Source organism: Phocoena phocoena, chromosome 13, assembly GCF_963924675.1.
Source record: "Phocoena phocoena chromosome 13, mPhoPho1.1, whole genome shotgun sequence".
Taxonomy (NCBI): domain Eukaryota; kingdom Metazoa; phylum Chordata; class Mammalia; order Artiodactyla; family Phocoenidae; genus Phocoena; species Phocoena phocoena.
This window is the reverse complement of record NC_089231.1, coordinates 90,389,606-90,411,866: the sequence shown is the minus strand read 5'-3', so window position 1 is coordinate 90,411,866 and position 22,261 is coordinate 90,389,606. Positions and strand designations below refer to the sequence as shown.

Genomic DNA, 22,261 nt, shown 5'->3' with positions numbered 1-22,261 from the left:
TCTGTAGGTTTGAAATACTGCAGAAAGTCACCCTATGTTAAGTTCATTTATAGGGTTGCTTTTTCTCCTTAGAAGAGTATTTAAGAATTTAATAAATATTGCATGGTACATGAAGGCATTCCGAAATCATTGTTTGTATGACTTGCCTTCATTATGAATTTTCTGATGTCCAGGAAAAAGTACACCCTTACCCATGTGCTCTGTCCTGTCCTGAGCTGACAGATGCAGAATGAGACCTAATCTCTAAAAGTTTTCTCACATTTATTGGACATGTATCCTTTCCTGGTAGGAATTTACAAATGTAGATTAAGGGAATCCTACCAGATGAAGAGTCTTCTTAGTATTGTTTGATTTCATTTTCTGGTATTACAAAAAGAATGAACAGCTATTAATGGCTTTCCCATACATTCCTTAGGTTTTTCTCCAGAATACTGAGTAAAGCAGAGACCACGTTTCATCACAATAAGCACATTCACATAAGGCTTCTTTCCAAGAGTTCTCTGAAGTCAAAGTAAGGCATTAGCTGCTTTTTTTTTTTTTAATCCATACATTCTTAGGTTTTCTCTACAGTGTGAATTCCCTGGTGTTCAGCAAGGAATGAGTGGTAGTTAAATGAATTTTCATATTCATAGGGGTTCTCTAGTGTGTGTGTTCTCTGATGTTTAGTAAGGTTTGAGCTCCAGCTGAAGGATTTATTGCATACCTTACATACATAGGGCTTCTCCCCAGTATGAGTTATCTGATGTAGAATGAGGGAAAAGCTCCGACTAAAGGTTTTGTCACATTCAGTACATGCATAGGGCTTTTCTCCAGTATGAATTTTCATATGTTGTGCAAGGGATGCATGCCATGTGAAAACTTTACCACATTCATCACATTCATAGAGCTTTTCTCCAGCATGAATTCTCTGATGTTTAATAAGGAATGAGTGGCAACGGAAGGCTTTACTGCATTCATTACATTCATAGGGGGTTTTGGAGGTATGGACACTCTGGTGTCGGGTAAGGTGTGAAGAACGGCGAAATGCCTTCCCACACTCAATGCATTCATAAGGTTTCTCTCCAGTGTGTGTAATCTGATGGCGAATGAGTTCAGAGCCACTGCTAAAGGCCTTCCCACATCTCCTACATACATACTGTTTCTTTCCTATGTGAATTCTCTGATGTCGAGTGAGGTTTGAGGCACGGCTAAAGGCCTTTCCACATTCGGTACATTCGTAGGGTTTCTCCCCGGTATGTGTTCTCTGATGTTCAATGAGGAATGAAAGGTAACTGAATGTTTTATTACAGTCTTTACACTCATGGGGTTTCTTTCCTGTATGTATCATCTGATGTTTTACGAGGTTTGAGATCTGGCTAAAGGTTTTCCCACATTCCTTACATACATATGGTTTCTCTCCAGTATGAGTTCTCTGATGTAACACAAGGGAAAAGCGCCGACTGAAAGTTTTTCCACATTCATGGCATCCATAGGGTCTCTCCACAGTACTAACATTCATATGTTGAGACAGGGCTTCTTGATGGGAAACTGTCACTTGCCCGATATATCCCTGATTTCCCTGCAGCATCTCAGTATCACCCTGACATTTCCAGCCTCCTTTAAAATTGGAATACTCAAGGCCTTGGCTTAGAAATCTTTCAAATGAAAGATCTGAAGATCTTATCAAATACTGGGATGAATCTTCTTCGTATATGACATTTTTTGGAGAAAACTCTTTGATCTCACCATTTGACTCTGAAGCTGAAAAAACAAAGCAAATGTTTCTTATTTTCTGTGTTGAGTAAAATAAAAGCCACTCCTCCATTTTTTAATGAGAATTACATTGAAAAAAAAAATCTTAGCATTGCATTTCTTTTACAGTTATCACATATGACTCTGAAATCTGAGCAGTAGACCCAGAAATTCAGAAGACATCAAACAGAGGAGAGCTGTAGGTGAATAAGGAGAAGATTAAAAATAAGAAACTGAAGGTGAGGGAAAAACAGAACTATCAGAAAGATAAGTGATTGTAAAGGATAGGTAGTTAATCTTCCTCACCTCCAGGTAAACTTTATTTGCTGCCAGAATGACTTGAAAATGACAATTTCATAATGATGCTAATAGACTACAAGCATTCCTCAGGTCCCACAAAGAAATGAGATTGTGTTCACTTAGTGCCTTTGGAACATCTTACAGTAACTTATTCTGAATGAATGAATAAAAAGGTTTCTCTGAATATCTTCTAGCATCCTCACTCTACCTCTACCTTCTAAACAGACATGTGAAGCTCAATTTAGGGATAACAGTGTCTTTCCATCAGATGCTTTTGACAGATAAACACAGGATTTTCTCCAGGCTAAATTTTAGTAAAGGATTTTATCATTTTGGGAGAACAGAGTTTTATAATAATACAAAAGTTTAAAAAACATATCTTTATTCTTAGGAAATATGTGGAGTTAAAGACTATGATGTATACAATTTATTCCCAAATGTTTCAGGGAAAAAAAATCATATACCAAATGACAAAACAAACGGCAAAATATTAGCCATGGGTGAATGTGAGTAAAGGGCATATGGGTATTTTTGCACTATTCTTGCAACTTTTCTGGAAGTTTAAAATTATTTCCAACTCGGTATATAGATTCAACAAAATCCCAATCAAAATCCCGGCAAGTTATTTCACAGATCTCCAACAAACTGATTCTAAAGTTTATACAAAACAGCAAATGACCTAGAATACCTAACACAGCACTGAAGGAGAAGAACAGTCAGAGGACTTGACTTCAGGACTTCTGTAGCACTACAGTAATCAAGACAGTGCAGCACTGGTGAAAGGCTGGACAAGTAGATCAGTGGAACAGAGTACAGAGCTCAGAACAGACCTGCATAATTATAGTCAACTCATCTTTGACAAAGGAGCAAGGACATCACAAGGGAGCAAATACAGTCTTCTCAACAAATGGTACTGGAACAACTAGATATCCACGTGTGTAAAAGTGAATCTAGATACAGATTTACACTCTTAACAAAAATTAACTCAAAATGGATCACAGACAAAAATGTAAAACACAAAACTATAAAACTCCTAGAAGATAACAAAGGAGAGAAGCTAGATGATGTTAGGGAGTGATGACTTTTTGGGTATAACGCCAAAGGCACAATCCATGAAAGAAATAATTGATAAGCTGGACTTCATTAAAATTAAAAACCTCTGCTCTGCAAAAGCCAATGTCAAGGGCTTCCCTGGTGGCGCAGTAGTTGAAAATCCGCCTGCCAATGCAGGGCACACGGGTTCAAGCCCTGGTCAGGGAAGATCCCACATGCCGTGGAGCAACTAAGCCTGTGCGCCACAACTACTGAAGCCTGAGTGCCTGGAGCCCATGCTCCGCGACAGGAGACGCCGCCGCGGCGAGAGGCCCACATACCGCAATGAAGAGTAGCCCCTGCTCGCCACAACTAGAGAAAGCCCACGCGCAGCAACAAAGACCCAACACAACCAAAAATAAATATAATTCATTAATTAATTAAGTTTTTTTTAAAAAAGCCAATGTCAAGAGAATGAGAAGACAGGATGAGAAGACTGACAGAAAATAGTTGCAAAATACACATCTGACAAGTTATTACCCAAAATATACAAAGAACTGTTAAAACTCAACAATAAGAAAATGAACAATTCAATTTAAAAACAGGCAAAAGACATGAACAGAAACCTCACCAAAGAAGATTTACAGATCCAAGTAAGAATATGAAAAGACATTCAACATCATGTCATTAGGAAACTGTAAATTAAAATAAGACACCACTTCACACCTATCAAAATGGCCAAACTCCAATTCACCGACAACAACACATGCTGGTGAGGATGTGGAGCAACAGGAACTCTCATCACTGCTGGTGGGGACGCAGAATGGTGCAGCCACTTTGGAAGACAGTGTGTCAGTTTCTTATAGAACTGAACATCCTCTTACCATACAATTCAGCAATCACATTCCTTGATATTTACCCAAGTGAATTAAAACTTACATCCACACAAAAACCTGGACGTGGAATAGCAGCTTTATTTATAACTGCCAAAACTTAGAAGCAACAAGATGTCCTTCAGTAGGAGAATGGAAAAGTAAACTGTGGTACATCCAGACCATGGGCTATTACTCAGCACTAAAAAAAAAAAAAGTTATCAAGCCATGAAAGGATATAAAGGAATGAGCCTCAAATGCATAATATGAAGTGAAAGAAGCCAATCTGAGAAAGGTAAATATCCTATGAATTCAACTATATGACATTCTGGAAAAGGAAAAACTATGGAAACAGTAAAAAAATCAGTAGTTACCAGGGGTTAGTGGGGAGAGGGGGATGAATAGGCAGAGCACAGAGAATTTTTAGGGCAGTAAAACTATCCTGTATCATACTAACATATGGATACATGTCACTGCACATTTGTCAAAACCCATAGAATGTATGACACTAAGAATGAAACTTAAGGTCAACTATGGACTTTGGGTGATAATGATGTGTCAGGGTAGGTTCATCAATTGTGAAAAATGTACCACTGTGGTGTGGGATGTTGACAGTGGGGAAGACTGGGCAGGGGGATATATAGGAACCCTCTGAACTTTCCATTCAATTTTGCTATGAACCCAGAACTGCTTGAAAGAAAATAAAGTTTATTAATTTAAAAAAATCATTACAGTATTTGCAGGGAAGGTTTAGAGTATTTTAATTGCTACAGTAAAGACTGAGAGATATAAATATACAAATTCACTAGCATCCCTATAGAAAAACAATATAACTTCTTAGAAAAGAAACTGAAGAAAGTTGCTTAAGAATAAATTCAACAACAGGTGTACAGGGATTTTACAAAAAAAATTCAAAATCTTAAGAAGCTGTGCGGATAACTCCTAAATCCTACTTTAGCTCAGCATCACCTGGGAGCTTGTTAAAATGTAAATTCCTGAGTTCCACCCCAAACCTAATAACTTAGAATTTCTGGAGTGGGGCCTGGGGTTATGCATTTTAAAATGATCCAAAGGACTGAACTTTGGGAAGCACTGTGATATCTCTCTTAAGCACCAGAATATGATACTCAATTGCTTACTGAATTTATATACTCGACTATCCCAGAGACCCAAAACTCAGTAAGTCACAAATTGATATAATCTTTCCCTCCCCTTCAAACTTGTTCATCCTTGTTTTTTTTTTTAAGGAGCTAATAATACCAGCAAAAAGAGTGCTGTCAACCACAATTCCTCAATCTTCTTAATGTCTTTTATCTAGTCAATCACCAGGTCTTTCTGAGTCCACTCCCTTACGTTGTTACCGTCTGTATACCTTCTTCCATTCCCTGGACACCTCCAAGGTTCAGGTGATGATTACATCTAGCCTAGGTTATGGCAACAACTCTTAAATGGCTGTGCTGTTTCCTAGTCTCGCTTCCAATAAATCTGTTTTCCAAACTGCAGCTAGAATGACCTTACTAAAATGCTCGCCTGCCTGCCTAAAATCTTTTGATGACTCCTTATTAGCCTACGGATGAACTCTAAGTTCATTAATAGGACCTATAAAACACCGGCATGATCTGACCAGTGCTTTCCCTAACCATCCTTAATTCCCACCATTTTCCTCCTTACACTTTATACTTCTGCTCAATCTAGACTGAACCTCATACTCTCATTTTATTAGTATGATCTTTATACATGCTGTAACTTTGGGGTTTTGTTTCAGTTATAAAATATGAATGGCTCCAGTCCTGTAAAGATGGAGTAAGTACACTCCAACCTGGCTCTCCCACTGAACACAAGTGAAAACCATGAACAGAATGCATAAAGCAGCTAGCTGAGAACTCTAAAAAGTAAACGGGGAACTTCCCTGGTGGCACAGTGGTTAAGAATCTGCCTGCCAATGCAGGGACACAAGTTTGAGCCCTGGTCCGTGAAGATCCCACATGCCGCGGAGCAACTAAGCCCATGCACCACAACTACTGAGCCCACGCACTGCAACTACTGAAGCCAGCGCACTCTAGGGCCCATGTGCCACAACTACTGAGCCCGGGTGCCCAAACTACTGAGCCTGCGTGCCTAGAGCCCGTGCTCCGCAACAAGAGAAGCCACTGCAATGAGAAGCCCGTGCACCGCATTGAAGAGTAGTCCCCTCTCGCCACAACTAGAGAAAGCCCGTGCACAGCAGTGAAGACTCAATGCAGCCAACAATAAAGAAATAAAAAATTTTAAATCTATTCAAAAAAAAAGTAAACGGTAGCAAGCTGCTTGCAGAAGGAAGCCAGAACACAAAGTAACACTGAACTGGTGATGAGTTTCTTGGGTTTTTTTCCCCCCTCCAGTCTCTCCAGGCCTAAACTCAAATGCAGCCTGAAAGCAGGAACTGGGCAGCAGGTGTGAGGAGAAAGAGCTCCATGAGAAGCCTCTATTTCTGTTCTTAGGAATGGGAAAGGGGAGTCCATACTGGTTAGAGAAATCTTATTGTCTGTTCATTTCCGATTCTCTTCTGCCCAAACCCAAAGCGTGTTGCAGCAGCTGTGGCCATACAGGCAATTAAACCTCTAAGGCAGGGTAACCTTCCTCCCTCAGCAGAAAGATCAATGGTCCCAAGAGCAGAGAGGTAATATCTCCCCCCTTTTTTTCTTTTTCTCTCCATCCCCTCGCTGCATGGCTGCAGAGGCAGACAAACTTGCAGGAAGTGCAGAGGGGAACCTACAGGCCTGCCTTTCTATCCAGAAGACCTGAAAGAGGGGGCCCTGGGAGCCAAAAAGGAAAGGGGACATGGTGAAAAAGGGAGCACAAGAAGATGGTCCCATAAAGTTGTGTATGAAATTCTGGGCTCCTCCCTGAGCTGTGCATGCATGGATCTGACCCTAAACAGCACACCTAAAGCTGTGAGAACTGAAACAAAGGGGAACCCGCTGCCTAAGGGGAACCCAGTGCCCAACACCACTAGGAGGTGCATATGGGGACAAATAAGAGAGACCTGAGAAGTCTTTGAAAACTGGACTGTCATTGGAACCACATGCACAGAAGACAGGTTAGAACTGTGGCTTCAACTTACGCATATCAACAGCCTGCTTAAAGTTAACATCTCAACAGGATTTAAATAAGACCCAAAGTCTTCATATTTAAAAAAAAAAGTTACAAGTCAAAGTTATAGGACATACAGAGAAACAAGAATTTCATCACCCCACAGGGGAAAGACAATCCAATTATAAAACACATTTATGGAGTATTTATATTATATATGGACAGTGCATTAAAATGAAATTAAGCAAAACATTTTGATGTGAAAATATTTCAGTGATGTAGAAAATATCCCTATACTTTATACATGATAGTGAAGTACTGTGTAGTGAAATATCAAGGTATCTGTAAATTACATTATTCAGCAAAAAAAGGGATGAGGTGAGGCAAATACAGTAAAATGTTATCCATTATTAAACCCATAACTAAGACTGTATAGATTTATGCAAAGATAGAAAAATAGAAAAACAAAAACTAAAGAACCCAGAAACATACGCAAAAACTGACACTTAACTTATGACAAACCAGTGAAGGAAAGGACAGACATGTCAATAAATGGTGCCTCGAGATCTGGATGTCCATGCAGAAGAGACCAAAACTGACCACTAAGTCACGTGACACACAAAAATAAATCCAAAGTGGACCATGGATCTAAATGTGAATGCAAAGTGACTTTTTAAAGAGAAAATCTAGGAAACTGTCATCATGACCTCATGGTAGGGAAAGATTTCTTAAACAGATCAAAAATATGTATATATATATATTGGGACTTCCCTGGTGGTCCAGTGGTTAAGACTCCGCACTTCCACTGCAGTGGGCAAGGGTCTGATCCCTGATCAGGGAACCAAGATACTGCATGCTGCACGGCACAGCACAGCCGAAAAAAAAGAATACTAATCATAAAGGAAAAGACTGACAAATCTGACTATACTAGAATTAAGAGTCTGTTCATTAAAAGAGGTTTTAAGGAGAAAAGCCGGCCACAGGTAAGAGGAGGTATTTGTAGTGAATATAATTACAATGATTTGTATCCAAAATATACAACTCCTACAAAACAAGAAAAAGATGGAGAATCCAATAGATAAATGAGCAAAAACCTTCAAGAAGCACTTCATAAATGAGGGTATCTAAATACTCAATAAACATACGAAAAGGTGTTCAACCTCATTAGTAACTGGAGAAATGCACGTTTAAACCAGAATAAGCTACCACTGCACACTCTCCTGATGGGTGAAGAGCACGATGCCTGGCAGTACAGGGCATTTGGTAAACATGGGGAGCAGCAAGAGGAACCCGCTTACTGTGTCTGTGGAAGTGTAAGAAAGTAAAAGCACTTTGGAAAACATTCTGGCATCATCTAATGTGTGAAAGAGATACATTATCCTCTGACTCAGCAATTCCAGTCCTAGACATAAACCACAGGAACCCTGTGCCAGGAGGTACCAGGACCCAAGGACAAGAGCAACATTGCTTGCAATAGCCCTAAACTGCAAACAACCCAAGAAGCCATCAATAACAGGATGGATACAAACTACTAGATGAGTATGCAAGATGCATGAATATTAAAAATAATTTTGAGAAGCAAATTACAATGTAATATATACATTGTGATCCCCTCTATATAAAGTTCATAAACATACAAACCTAAACTAGGGACCAGAGACACCAACAGTTGATAAAGCTATGAAGAAAACCAAGGAAGTTACTACCATTAAAGATTACCTTTGCAGGGGGCGAGGTGGGGCGTGACTGGGACAAGCACCCGAAGGGCTCTTAGGGACCTGGCAGTGCTGTGTCGACTGACCTGAGCGGTGGTTACATGGGTGCCTTAGCATAATTTAAGCTTCACATTTATGTTCTATGCGTTGTCTGTGAGCTACTTCCCTTTTCCAAAAAGGTACTGGAAGAAACACACAAAAATTCTAAGAGCTGTATTAAAGTAGTAGAATTAGAGGCAATTTTTCCATGTTTCCCCTTTACCTCACTTCCCTTGTACATAGTTTTATGGGTTTTATTACTTTCATAACGTTTAGAAAAGAGCATTTTTCTTCAACTCATCCTTTCACGAGGAAGTCTCTGGGCACTTGTCCCACCTCGTGACTTCAGCTCACACAGGGCTCTTTCCCATCCTTCCTCCTGAAGGTCTCGCTCTCACATCCAGAGCTCGGTTTTCAAGGCATCCTCTGTTCCCTCACTAGTCCTACCATTAGCTGCTTCTCCATAAACATAAGTATTCCCCTGTTATCTCGAGAGGACCACTCCCTAAAGGCCAGTATACTTCCATTAGAGGTTTGCTTCAGAATCAACTATAGAACTTATGGAAATTGTCATAAACACATATAATTGAGGCTCCAAAGATCTTCTATGTCAGAATCTTCAAGCGCGGTGCATGGCCGTATTTATTTTTAAAGAGCTTCACCAGCAATTTTATTTCAACCTAAGGTGAAGAAGGCTTTCAGAGCCTTTCTCAATCAACCTCATTGCTTCTGTTTTTCTTTCTTAATATAAGATTCCCACATCTACATCCCTATCTGGAATTTTTTTCTAAGATATATTCCAATGGTTTGTTGCACCCCTTCACTTGGAAATACCATTCTCTACTCACACCATACATATCTCAAACTAATTCACCATGTTTTGTTTTAAACTGACCCTTTTCCTGTCTTTTATATTTCTATTACTACTATTCCTATCCAAATTACCCAGGTCTATAATACCAACTGGAAATTCCTTTCTTCTCATCGTTGAACTGCGAACTTGAGGACCTCTAACAAAGTTATTTACAGACCCAATTTATCTCACTATGCCATGCCTTCTACTCTCTGAGGCATACCACCTAAGAGAAAGTCTTAACAATATTAAAACTTCAATAAATATCATTAAAATAGGGACTTCCCTGGTGATCCAGTGGTAAAGAATCCGCCTTACAATGCAGGGGATGGGAGGTTCGATCCCTGGTCAGGGAACTAAGATCCCACATGCCGCGGGGCAACTAAGTGTGCGCGCCACAGCTACTGAGCTCACGCGCCTCAACTAGAGCCCACCTGCCGCAAACTACAGAGCCCACACACTCTGGAACCCACGCACCACAATGAAGAGCCCAGGTGCTGCAACGAAAGATCCCACATGCCTCAACGAAGATCCCGCATGCTGAAACTAAGACCCAACACAGCCAAAAATAAATAAATCTTTTTAAAAATTTGTTAAAATAACACATGACTGAAGGAATAAGCCCATCAATTAACCAAAGTGTAATGAATCACTTTTTCAAGAGGGTTAGAACAGCAGTATAAAGAAAAATATATATACCTTTTAACTTAGACAATGGAAACATATAAGTCAATTTTTAAAAAGAAAGGGAAGAGAAACCAAAGAGAAATAAAATTCAGAGCCCAGACAGAGCTAATAATGAAAAGAAGGGACACATCTATCTGTGAGAAGGTGAAGAAAGGATGAGAACTGAAGGCAGACAGGTAAGTGGGTGTGAGTGGTCCCCTTGCTGTGGGCAAGACTTTACAGTCCCTGTATCTCTAGTACCTTTAAAGGAAAACTTTCCATCCAGCATATAACAAAGTACTGCTTTCTCATTGACTGGGTGGGTTGTTATTTTAAAAACTTCCCCACCAGCCTCTAACTCACTCACCTGAAAACAGACCTCTGCTCGCATCTTTCCCCAGCCACGGCTCTTTCCCTTGCTCCAGTAAGGAAACCACATGTGGCTTAGAAATGTTAAGACCTGCTTGCGGAAATGAAATAAATTCACAATTAGTCCCTGAATCCTTACGAAAGAGGGGGCGTTATTAGAAATGCCAGATGTAAGTATGAAAGATTTCTAAAGATTAGGTGAAATTCTAATCCCCCTCTTAAAAGCTAATAAAGGACTTCCCTGGCTGTCCAGTGGTTAAGACTCTGCACTTCCACTGCAGGGGGCTCAGGTTTGATCCCCTTGTTGGGGAAGTTCCCATGCCATGCAGTGCAGCCAAAATAAAAAGAAAAGCTAAAAAAAAACTTACCTCCCTTGGGAATGTTCAGCCAGGTAATCAAGATTCGCAACAGCCATCCTAAAGGTCAAATTCTGACTGAGGGGAGATGAGAAGAAATACCTACCCAGTGAGACCAGGTGGCCATAGTTCTCCAACATTACATGTCTGTACAAATCTCTTTGAGCAGGCTGGAGCCATTCCCACTCCTCCCGGGAGAAGTCTACGGCCACATCTCTGAATGTCACTGACCCCTGAAATGACACACAGACATCTGCACAACCAGCACCTATGCTCCCAAAGGCCCTGATCAAGGAGTGAAATGAGTCCCACTGTGGATGGTGGACAGTGTATACAAGTAGAGCAATGACAGTTTTCAGGATTCTGAGTAATTATTAAGAGTATAAGGAAGAGATTAGCTGTTTTGTTTTACTGTATAATTGGAGAAAAGACGAAAAAATATACATGCTTTGTCCTGAGATAATTTACAATTTTGTGGAAGATAAAGGACTATACATATGAACAACATGAATTTCTGGCTTTGGTTGCAAAGATTCTTAAGATCTCACCACGCTTTATGAATAATGAAGACAATCCCTTTATGTGTAATAGGGAGAGTATATTTTCCTTAATACCAGCCTATTTTAATATGATCTGGCAAGGATTTCTTCATAGGCACAACTGGCTGTAGCAGAGAGCAGCAGCTCCCGATTAAGGGGTACACATTCAAGTTTACCACACCTAACCCCGTTTCTGAAGAAATAGCCGTGATACTTAGCAATGTCACCGAACAAGACAGTGAAGGCTACAGTACAAGGGCCTCCCAGGGTGGAACCTGCAGCTTCTTCCCTTGGGGTCAGGATGAGTAATAAGTCCCTGTTTGCAGCCTGGTTTTGCAGCACTTGAGTGACCCACATAGCTGTTAGGCATGAACAGGGATTTTTAAAAGTCCCAAACTAGTAACAGCCCAAGAGGTATGACAGAGTTATATTTTACAGTTTAAAACAAATTTTAAGTGCCTATCATCTGTTATAGATTATTGACTAATAAAGGAAGCTGTTTCCTAATGTAAACAGTAGACTCTCCAGGACGGAAGGAAACTGGACTCCCAGCAAAAGTTGAAGAGCCTCTGGCTTTGGGGACAATTATGACAGAAAGTAGGACAGAGAAGTGACACTAAAACCAGATGGACTAATTTGGAAGGGCTGGCCTTCTTATCCCCGACCTCTGTGAAGCACAATTGCCAGCCACGCATTTAGCCTCCACCAAAACAACAATAATCAGTGTTCCTTGCTAGAGAAACTTCACGTCTTGCCTAAAAAATGAACTCGGTGAGTTAGGAGATTCTGTTTTGCTCCCCGCTGATCCCCAGGACCTAGGAAGCGCCGCGCAGGAGAATCACGTGGAGGGACTGTTAACGTGCAGACTGCCAACCCGCACACGCACAGGTTCGGGTTCACAAGGCTGGGGTGGGGCTCGCGAATACCCAAGTCCAGCAAGTTACCAGGTGATGCCGACAGAGCTGATCCAGGATCACGCACTGAGACCACTGATGCAGGCGTGAAAGGAGACGGCCAACGGAAGCAGGAGTCAGCGAATGAACGGCAGCGGGGGCGAGGAGCAGAAAGTGAAGCCCTCCACGTTCCAATTCCGGGGAAAGGAGGCGCAGGACAGCCCGCTCTAAGACCCGGCCGCCCGGTCAGCGCCCGCCCCGCGCCCGGCCCCGCCTGCCCTCCCACGTCCTCTTAGGCGCCAGAAGGGCGGCAGGGGGAGGAAATCCTGTGTGCCCAGTCCGGAAAACACAGCCGCGCTGAGGAAGAAAGGAAACACCAGCTCACCTGAGACATGGCTCACGGCAGGGACCGCGGAGAACCGAGCGTGGAAGGCGGAGCTGGCAGGGAGAGCGACGAGCTGACGCACGGGCCGGTGCCCAGGCTCCGCATCCACCGCCCTCGTCACGAGGGACAGGGACACCCGCGACAGCTCCCTCCCCGCCGCGGCGGGGGCTCCGAGCCTGGGCCCGACCCGCGCCCCCAGCGCCGCTGCCTTTAACGGAGCCGCAGCTGGGGCGTCTCCTCCGCGCTGCTGGCCGGGCAACCAAGGCTTCCGGAGCTCGGGGCAGGGCCACCGCCCCCGGCCCCCCGGGCCCCGGCGGGGACAGGCTCGGGCAGGGCGGGCCCCTCCCCTACCTCGGCCCGCGCAAGCAAGGCTCTCGGCTCTGCGACGGGTACCCCGCACCAGCGTCCCGCAAACTGCGCCTTCCGGAGCCTCAGAGACCGACCGCGACCACCGCGGGCCTCAGACAGCTCTCCTTCCCAGGACCCACCGCGGCCTCGGCGCGTCGCGGGCACAGTGCCCGCCCCACCCCCTACAACTCCCAGGACACCCCGCGCCCGTGACAGGGAGAACGGGGGTGGGGGTGGGGGGCGTCTCAGACAACTACACTTCCCAGGGTCCACTGCGGCCTCAGCCTGAGGCCTAGCCCTCCACGCTCGGACTACAACTCCCAGAACCGACTGTGGCCTCAGCCGTTCCATCCAGGACCTCCAGCCCTGGCCACGGCAGTAGCAGCACCCGCAGCCCCGAGGGGTCACTACTCTCAGAGCCTGGAGCCCCGCGGGGCGGCCCAGCCATGGCGGCCTGGACGGCGACCGCCCGCACGCTGAGGCCGGACTGGCGACCTGTCCGCGTGAGCAGAGGAGGCAGCCGGGCTCCCCTTGCAGTCCTGCCGTGGGAGCCCGCGATTCCTGGGGGCTTCCTTCTCCCTGCGCTGGTGGCTAGGTCCCGAGCACGGGGGAGGTCTAGGGACTAAGCACCTACAGAGCTCCAAGCCCAGGGGATGGGAGGCCGGGTGCAAGCTTTGTATTGAAATGGGAGGGTTAGGAGAGAGACTGGGCCCGCTGAATCATGGAACATTGTTCTAAGTGGAGCCAACAGTTTATAAGTTTATGAAAAAAAGATTAGAGACAACAAAGGAAAATGGTGTGTTATCAAACAAACCTTGGGTCCACTCACCTGCCCGCAGTAAAGCCGATCTACTGACACTGGGTTGTGATGAAGGAAAGTGCAGCGTTTATTGCAGGCGCCAAGAAGGAGTCCAGGGAACTAGTGCTTAAAAGGCCTGAACTCCCAGAAGGCTTTCAGGGAAAGGTTTTTAAAGACGGGATGAGGGAGGGGGGGTTGTGGGGTGTGTGATCGGCTCTTGGACCTTCTTCTGATTGGTTGGTGGGGAGGTCATCAGGAGTCAACATCATTAACCTTCTGGTTCCAGCTGTTCTGCGGTCTACGGTGGGCAGCCTACAGTTTACTTCTCCCAGCTGGTAGGGTTTTCAGAGCTGCAAAACAGCTCAAAGGACACGGCTCAGAATAGTATCTATAGCGCTTGAGGAGGAACTAAAGTTCCTTAACTTTGTTTAATGGCTAAACTATTATTATTTTGTCTTGCTTTACTATTTTCCTTTCTTTCTGCATTTTCTCACTTCTCTGATTAAATTTGTTCTTTGGAACTTGGGGAAGGCCTAGGAGGCTAAAGTTTTTCTACAAATAAGAGGCAGGTGGAGAATGAGGCGAGGCGGGGCGGGGAGAGTCTGTCCTGGGAAGGCCCCATGGGGTCCTGCTTGGTTACAGTCCAGTATAAAAGCTGGAAGAGAAAAAAGGAAGAAAGAAATTCACTGGCCTGGTGAAAAGAGGTCAAAGGAGAGGTGGCTTGAAAAGAGAAGAGACTGAAAAAGTAAGCATCCTTGTGAAGGAATGTTCATGCTGTGAAGTGACAAGACAATGAAGAGTTTTAAAGAGGCTGTGACGTCTCATGTGCAGTGTGGTGCAGAGTGGTAAGGGTGAAACAACAGGAAGAAGGACTTGAGCCAGGAAGGCCACTTGAAGGCAGTGCTTCTGTATCCTGGGGCCCGGGAGCTGGGGCTACGGAAGACTGATTCAGGAAACAATTTAAAAGAAGAATGTAAAGGGCCTGGTAATGAATTGGATACATGGAGGAACTAGGTTTCTTGCTTGGGTGAAATGCTTCCAGAAGTACATTCTTTAAAACTGCTTCTACCACTGTTATCCACTCTCATGACTTCAACTTCCACTTATACAACTTGCCCAGATATTTTGGTTAATCATCGTATTTCACTATGACGATAAAACACAGGATAAGACAAGTTTAGGATAGAAGAAATGGATTCATTTGGGACATGTTGAGATCGGCGTGTCCGTGTTTAATCTTAACTACTAATCTTGTCCAAACTATTATTTCTCACCTGCAATCTTGCTATAACTTCACATCAATTTCCTCCAAATCTTTTCTTTATACAGAAGTCAGCCTCATGTTTATAAAAGCAATTCCAAATATATTCCTCTGCTTAATATAATTCGATGGCTTTTGATTGCTCTGAAGTAAAGGCAAAAGTCCCTAACATGGTCCTCAGTACTCAGCATGATCTTACCCCTGTCTTTTCAAGCTCTTCTTATGGTATTTCCCTCCTCTCTGACTGTGCTAACCTTCTTTCCCTATATACCATACATCGCAGGACCTTTGAGCATGTTAATTTTCTCTAACCCTGAAAAGGTTATCTATCCCTTCATACAATAACATAATTAATACATTTCAGTTTATCCTTCATATTTCAGCTCAAGCAACTCTTAGAGAAGTGTTCTCTGATCCCAGTGTGATCTCTGAATAAGGTTCCTTTGACTGTAAACTCTCCTTGAATCCTATACTTATTCTCTTTATCACTTACAATAATTTGCAATTGTATTTGTAATTATTTATGTGTATTTATGATTATTTGTTAGTAATTATCTTCCTCACTAGCTTATAAGCACTATGAGATACACCCATAGCTAGCACATTGCTTGCCACAGAGGGCTCAATGAACGACAAATGGACAGCATCAAAATTTAGTATTGTTGCATGGTGAGTGAAAATATCTTGCTTTAATGTACTTTTTGCGATACTAAACAACTCTGTTTATTGACTAGGTCTTATTTATCTTGTGTGAAATACCTGTTCATGTCCTTTGCCTATTTTTCCATTAGGATCCCTGTGTTTTTATTATTGATTTGTAGGAGTTCTTAGTGTGGTGGGATTTTATAACTTTCATATGTATGTTTCAGATACAGCATATTCTCAAAAGTCATTACTTGTATATTCCCTTTGGGGTTGTGTGTGTGTGTGTACATGCAGTAATTTGAAATTTTTATGCAGTCAAATCTATCAGTCTTTCCCCTCCTGACTTTTGAATTTCTCTCACTTAGAAAGGGTATCCACATACCAAATTTTAAAACACACCCTATACTCTTCTAATACTAAATCCCCTTATATCTGGGTCTCTTTCCTCTGTTTGGTTCCACTGATCTGTTCTTCTATTCCTGTACGTATCATATGGTTTCAATTACTATAGCTTTCTGGGAAAGCATGTACCCTCTTTTTCTTTTTTCTAATTTTTCTAGGTTAGTGTTACGAGTTTGCCTCTCTGGGTAAATTTTAGAATCATCTTGCCTAATTCCCCATGCAAATTCACTAGAAATTCAGTTGTGACTGTTCAATCTGAAGATAGAAACAATGCATTCCATATAAGGAGACAACTGAATGACGGTGGATTTCTCATCTGAAACCATGGTGGCCAGAAAGAGATGGCACAACATTTTTCAAATGCTGAAGAAAAAAACAAAACTGTAAACCCCTAATTCTCTATCTAGCAAAAATGCTCTTCAGAAATGAAGGGAAAATAAAGACTTCCAGATGATGAAGACTTTCAGATGAAGGAAAGCTAGGAATTTGACACCAGAAGGCCTAACTGTAAAAGATTGGCTAAAGAGATTCTACAATTATAAAGGAACTGGTAACAAAAGAAAAAACAACAGTGGAAATAAGGGTAAACATAATGGACTGTCCTTCTCATGAGTTTTCAAAATCACATTTGATGGTTGAAACAAAAAATTATAATACCATCTGATGTGGAACTTAAGACAGTTATATTAATGCATGGGGAGGGTAAAGGGACTTAAATGGAGGTAAGGTTTCTGCACGTCAGTCAAAATGGTAAAATGTCAATACCCGTAGACTGTGTTAAGTAGGGTGTGTATATTGTAATACCTAGTGAAACCACACACACACACACACACAAATACATAGAAACACACTCAAAAATACTTTGAATGATTAAAAATAGAATTCTAAAAAATGTTCAAGTAACCCACAGAAAAGCAAGAAAATGGAAGAGGTATGAGAAACAGGGAACAAAAATTGTAAAAAGTCCCAACGTATGTTCATGTACAAAAACAGTACACACACCTATTTAGATGTGATTATACTATGTATTTTTTTGCTGTTTTTCCTTCTCTTTCACAAACGTACTAAAAATTCTCACTGATTACTCTTTCCTCTGCCTACAGCACTCTGTAGGGTCTCCACTCAAATTACCTTCTCACAAAGTCCTTTCAGAACTACTCCATCCAATTGCAGCTTCTCTCATACTCAACTTATTCTACATCATATTGCCCTGTTTTGTTTTTATCATAGTATTTATCTTTACTAGATATCTTCTTCTTTTAAAAAATTTTTAATGATTATTGTCTATCTCCCCTCATTAGAATATAAGCTCCTGAGAGCAGAAACCTATTTGGACCTTTACCTCATTGCCTAGAACTGTGGTACATGATAGGTAGCGCATGGTATGTACAGGCTCATAAAATACTTTTTGCATAACAATATATTCAGTAAGTATCTTTGTAAATGTGCATTCTTGCATTGTATCAATTTATCATAGGTTAGTCAAATAGATAAAAGACTTAAATGTTAAAAATAAAACTATAGACAAGTAACAAGACAATTTTATAGTCTATAACATTAAATTTATGAGGTGAAATCTATGCTTTATAGTTGATCTCAATATATGAAGAATCTTTTTCATCCATGATATTAAAAGTATTCATATAATTGTATATGATGCTTTTATTGTTTCTTATATTGCAATTATAAAATTATCCCTTTTGGAATTTCTATTTTTTAGTGTGATGTAGGGATGCAGTGTTATTGTTTTGTCCAAAATGTTTGGTTGTAGGTCCCCAAAACATGTATTGAATAAAACATACTGCTCTTAATTTTTAAATCAAATTTCTTCAGTGGCCCAGAGATCACATAGGGACAAACCAGAAGTCTTCTGTTCAAACGGGCTCCCAGACTCTGTCACATGAAGCTAACTTTTGAACATATTTTTTAAGAATAAGAATATAAATATATCCCCCTCAGGTTTCTCCTTTTATTGACTAACTTTTTCCTGTTCTATGGCCATAGTTTCAGCAGCAGGGATCAGAAGCAAGAGACCAAACCTTATGAGCACGGTGTACAAGTTTTTATGGACGCATGTTTTCATTTTCCTTGGGCATATACTGCTGAATCCTGTGGTCAGTACACATTAAACTTTTTAAGAAACTGCCCAGCTGTTTTCCACAGTGGTTGTACATTGTTTTACGTTCCCACCAGCGATGTATGAGCGTTCTGGTTCCTCACATCATTGCCAACACTTTGTACTGGAGTCTTTTATGTCTGGCCATTCTCAGCTTAATTGTTTCTTCTAAAAACATGAGACAATCCAAATGTCCATCAATAGGTGAATGGATGGACAAACTGGCATAACCATACAGTGGACTACTCAGCAATTAAAAAACAGACTACCAATACACACAGCACCACGCACAAAGTTCAAAACCATCAGGCCGACACAGAGGCTTACTTATTGTATAGTTCCATTCACATGAAATTCTAGAAAAGACAGAAGTAATCTACAGCGTTGGATGAGAGATCAATGGTTGGGGTCAGCGGTGGGAGTGAGATCTGACTGGGAAGAGGCATGAGGGAACGTTTTGAGTGATGGAAATGTTCTACATCTTGGTGGGAGAGGTGGTTATACAGGCACAGATATTTATCAAAATGCATGGAACTTGGGACTTCCCTGGCGGTCAAGTGGTTAGAACTCTGCACTCCCACTGCAAGGGGCCCAGGTTTGATCCCTGGTCGGGGAACTAAGATCCTGCATGCCGCACGGTGCAGCCAAAAAAGAACAAAAAAGCATGGAACTTGAATTCTACATTACAATAGGTACACTTTATCAATAAAATTTATTTTAAAAATGTGGTTCTAAAGAAAGAATGAAGATGGATACACTAAAATTTGTTAAAGGGACAATCTTTAAAATAGCAGGTCTAACCCCGTAGAAAGCAGCAACTGATCAGAGCCTGGGCCCTGTGGAGGACAGATCTATCATGTTTCATAAGAGGTAGCAAGTACCCAAGATGCCCTGATAATGCACACATGCCCCAAAAGGTGGGAGGTAAACCCCCCAAAGACTTAGAAGCCTGATATCAGTGACGTTTTTAGAAGTTTAGTGAACCAGCAATGCTGGGACAGCCCTCTAAAGTAAGGGATGAGGTACTAAAACTCACACCCCACACCACAAAAATGTACAACACTTTGAATGTGGAAGGCAGCTGGGGACACACTTGGAAATTCTATGTGAATAATTTGTGGGTATCTTGGAATGCTTCCAGTTTTGAGCGGAGCCCAGATCAAGAGCTCGGCAGCAAGGCCCAGGGCTTCATCCTCCAGATGAAGCCACATGACGCCGCAGCTCTTGCTGTGTTAGGACCCGAGGCAGATGGGATGCTGTGAGGTGTCTTCTTCAGTCTCCAATAGAGCTACAAAGCCCTCGGATTCAGTAGCAAGGCCATGACTTCTGTGGCAGAGAACGACTCTGCATTGGAGAAACAGATTCCGGCATGCCACACGCTCTAATAGAGACCAAGCCTCACCGCTGTGCAGTCATTGACCAGTGACGGCCATCCTCAGGTGGATTATCGGGTTCGTTGACTGCTGCTGCAATTCATCGTATTGTGAAAATGATTTATTTGGGACCGGGCCCTGGAAAGTCCAAAAGTAAAATGTTTAAATGGGGAGTCCAGACCCCTATGTCACTCGTGGGGGGCTCCCTATGACCACTGGCCGAGGAGGAGACAACTCAGGCCTGGCTCACAGATGCATCAGCGCCATCTGAAGGGACCACTGATGTGCAGCCCCCATTCTGTGAAGACCCTAAAGGACAGTTTTAAGGGAAAACTTCCCAGTGGTCAAAGCTGTGAGCAGGACTCTTGGCACCCTGCTTCATGGAGGAGGAGGGGTGGCTGGGAACATGGATATGGACCAATTGCTTGGCAGAAGTAACTGACTTGGCTGGTTGTTACAATCCCGACAGGAACAAAACTGGGACAGCAGGGACAAGGAAATAGGGAAAGGCCATGTGGTTGAGCTTGGCACTTTGCTCGTGGACATCAAGCATGTGGGCTTTTGTGTTTCACACTGATGCCGAGAAGAGGCAGAGGAAGAAAACGGGACAGGGTGACTCACCTTGTGCAGATCCAACGACCCATTTTAAGCAAAGATAGTGTAATAATGGGGTGGTGATCACGGGTAAGTCCGCCAGTGTTAACATCTATCTGCTTCCACAGGAACAGTCAGTAAAACGGCCTGTGGACGGTTCCGAAGTTTTACAGTATGTACTTGTGACCCAGTGACAGGGTCTATCCTCAAGGATATCCAGCTTCTATACTTTTTATTACAAAGATAAGACCTTCATAAGCTGTCCCTTTATTTTGGACCTTAAGATCCCATGATCAGTTAACCACTTCCAAAGGTCTCTATAGGTCCAGCAATTCTGACTACCATCATAGCCTGAACCCACTGCAGTTATAAGAGGGGCGGGACAGGGGAGCAGCCATTAGCGAATGACCGTAACGGAGAGACCCTTAGCTCGGGACCATCAGCCTGGCGGTTCGAGGTCCCACTGGGCCAACAGTCAGACGCGCAGGGGTCCTGGGTCAGAGAGTGCAGTGAGAGGTGGATCGCAGCCTTCTCCCCAGGGCTCTCCAGGTCCTCCAGCCTTGGGGCTGGTGGGTGAGCTGAGGGCCAGCTTGGTCCTCAGTGATGATGGCTGGGCAGGGTCTGGGGACCTGGCCCTGAGGGCGCCACCAGCTGAGATCTGCCTCTTCAGCCGGGCCTGGGTACCGGCGGGATGACCCAGACCGGGTGCTGGACGAGCACGCCAGGGCAGGGTGACCAGCCCGTGCAGGGACCCTCTGCTCACAGGCAGGATCTGGACCTTGGGGGCGAAAGTCAAGCCTTGGGACTTTGAACAAGTAAACGAGGGGAAATGATGTTGCTTTGCTCGTGGGATTTGTTAAGTGTTAAAAGCCGCCAGGAGGCTTAGAAACAGAACAGAGACTAGCTAGCTTCTGTTTTGTTAGAAGCTTACAGGGACATCATGACCTGCCGGTGACCTGACCTCAAGAACAAAGGATCTGACACCAAGTCTGCAACAGCTACCCAGGCCCCTCCCTCACCTTTCCTGTAAAAGGGCTTTGGGGAAAGCTTTCTAGGAGTTCAGGGTTTTTAAGGCATGAGCCACCCGTCCCTTGCTTGGCCCTGCAATATACCTTCCTCTGCTCCAAATTCTGACGTTTTGTTATTGTTTGGCCTCACTGTGCTGTCGGGTACATGGACTTACGTTTGGTGACACAGTAACCATGCCCACCTGGCTTCTCAAAACTAAATTCTGCTACCAGGACTGCTCCCTCGCAGACTCCTACACTCCCCTCTGATAGCAGTGGTCTCACGTCAGCGGCAGCATCTTCCCTCTTCACCCTTAGCCGATAAGCACATTTTCTTTTATAAGATTCAATTTATCAAAAATTCTAGACCTGGCATAACGTTAAAGCAAGCAGATCCGTGGTTAGGTCTGGTATGGGGGGCAGTTTGGAAAACAAGCACATTTTGTTATAGGATGCTGGGCCTGCCATCTCCCTGTAGTGTCTCAGTGTCCGGGTAAAAGAAGTGTCTTCTGGTCCCTCTTGGGGGTCAAAATTGGAGGAATTGGTGAGTGCATTACTCATGATAAATCTAGATCAACAATCATATTTCTTTAAATACTTTTGCCAAGGAATTTCTGCTGCCTTAGGATTGGCCTCTGCCATGTCCAGCTTTCAGCTAATTAACTGAACAGAAACAAAGGTACTGACAGATCAACGAAATCAAAATCTTGTTCACTGTAAAAGCTAATAAATAAACTTCCGCCAAGATGGAACAAGAATAAAAGGGAATTCACAAATATTATGAATGAAAAATTCAGAACTTCCCTGGTGGCGCAGTGGTTGAGAATCCGCCTGCCAGTGTAGGGGACACGGGTTCAATCTCTGGTCCAGGAAGATTCCACGTGCCGCAGAGCA

General features: G+C 43.1%; 1 protein-coding gene across 1 annotated transcript; it reads right to left on the bottom strand.

Moving 5' to 3' along the window:
• Positions 1-553: 553 nt before the first annotated feature.
• ZNF140 (zinc finger protein 140) lies at positions 554-12,831 on the bottom strand. Its single transcript, XM_065889550.1, has 4 exons — positions 12,823-12,831; positions 11,112-11,238; positions 10,648-10,740; positions 554-1,740 (listed from the first exon to the last, which is right to left on the bottom strand). The coding sequence occupies exons 1-4, from the start codon at positions 12,829-12,831 to the stop codon at positions 554-556; spliced, it is 1,416 nt and encodes a 471-aa protein (XP_065745622.1).
• Between the last annotated feature and the right edge of the window lie 9,430 nt (positions 12,832-22,261).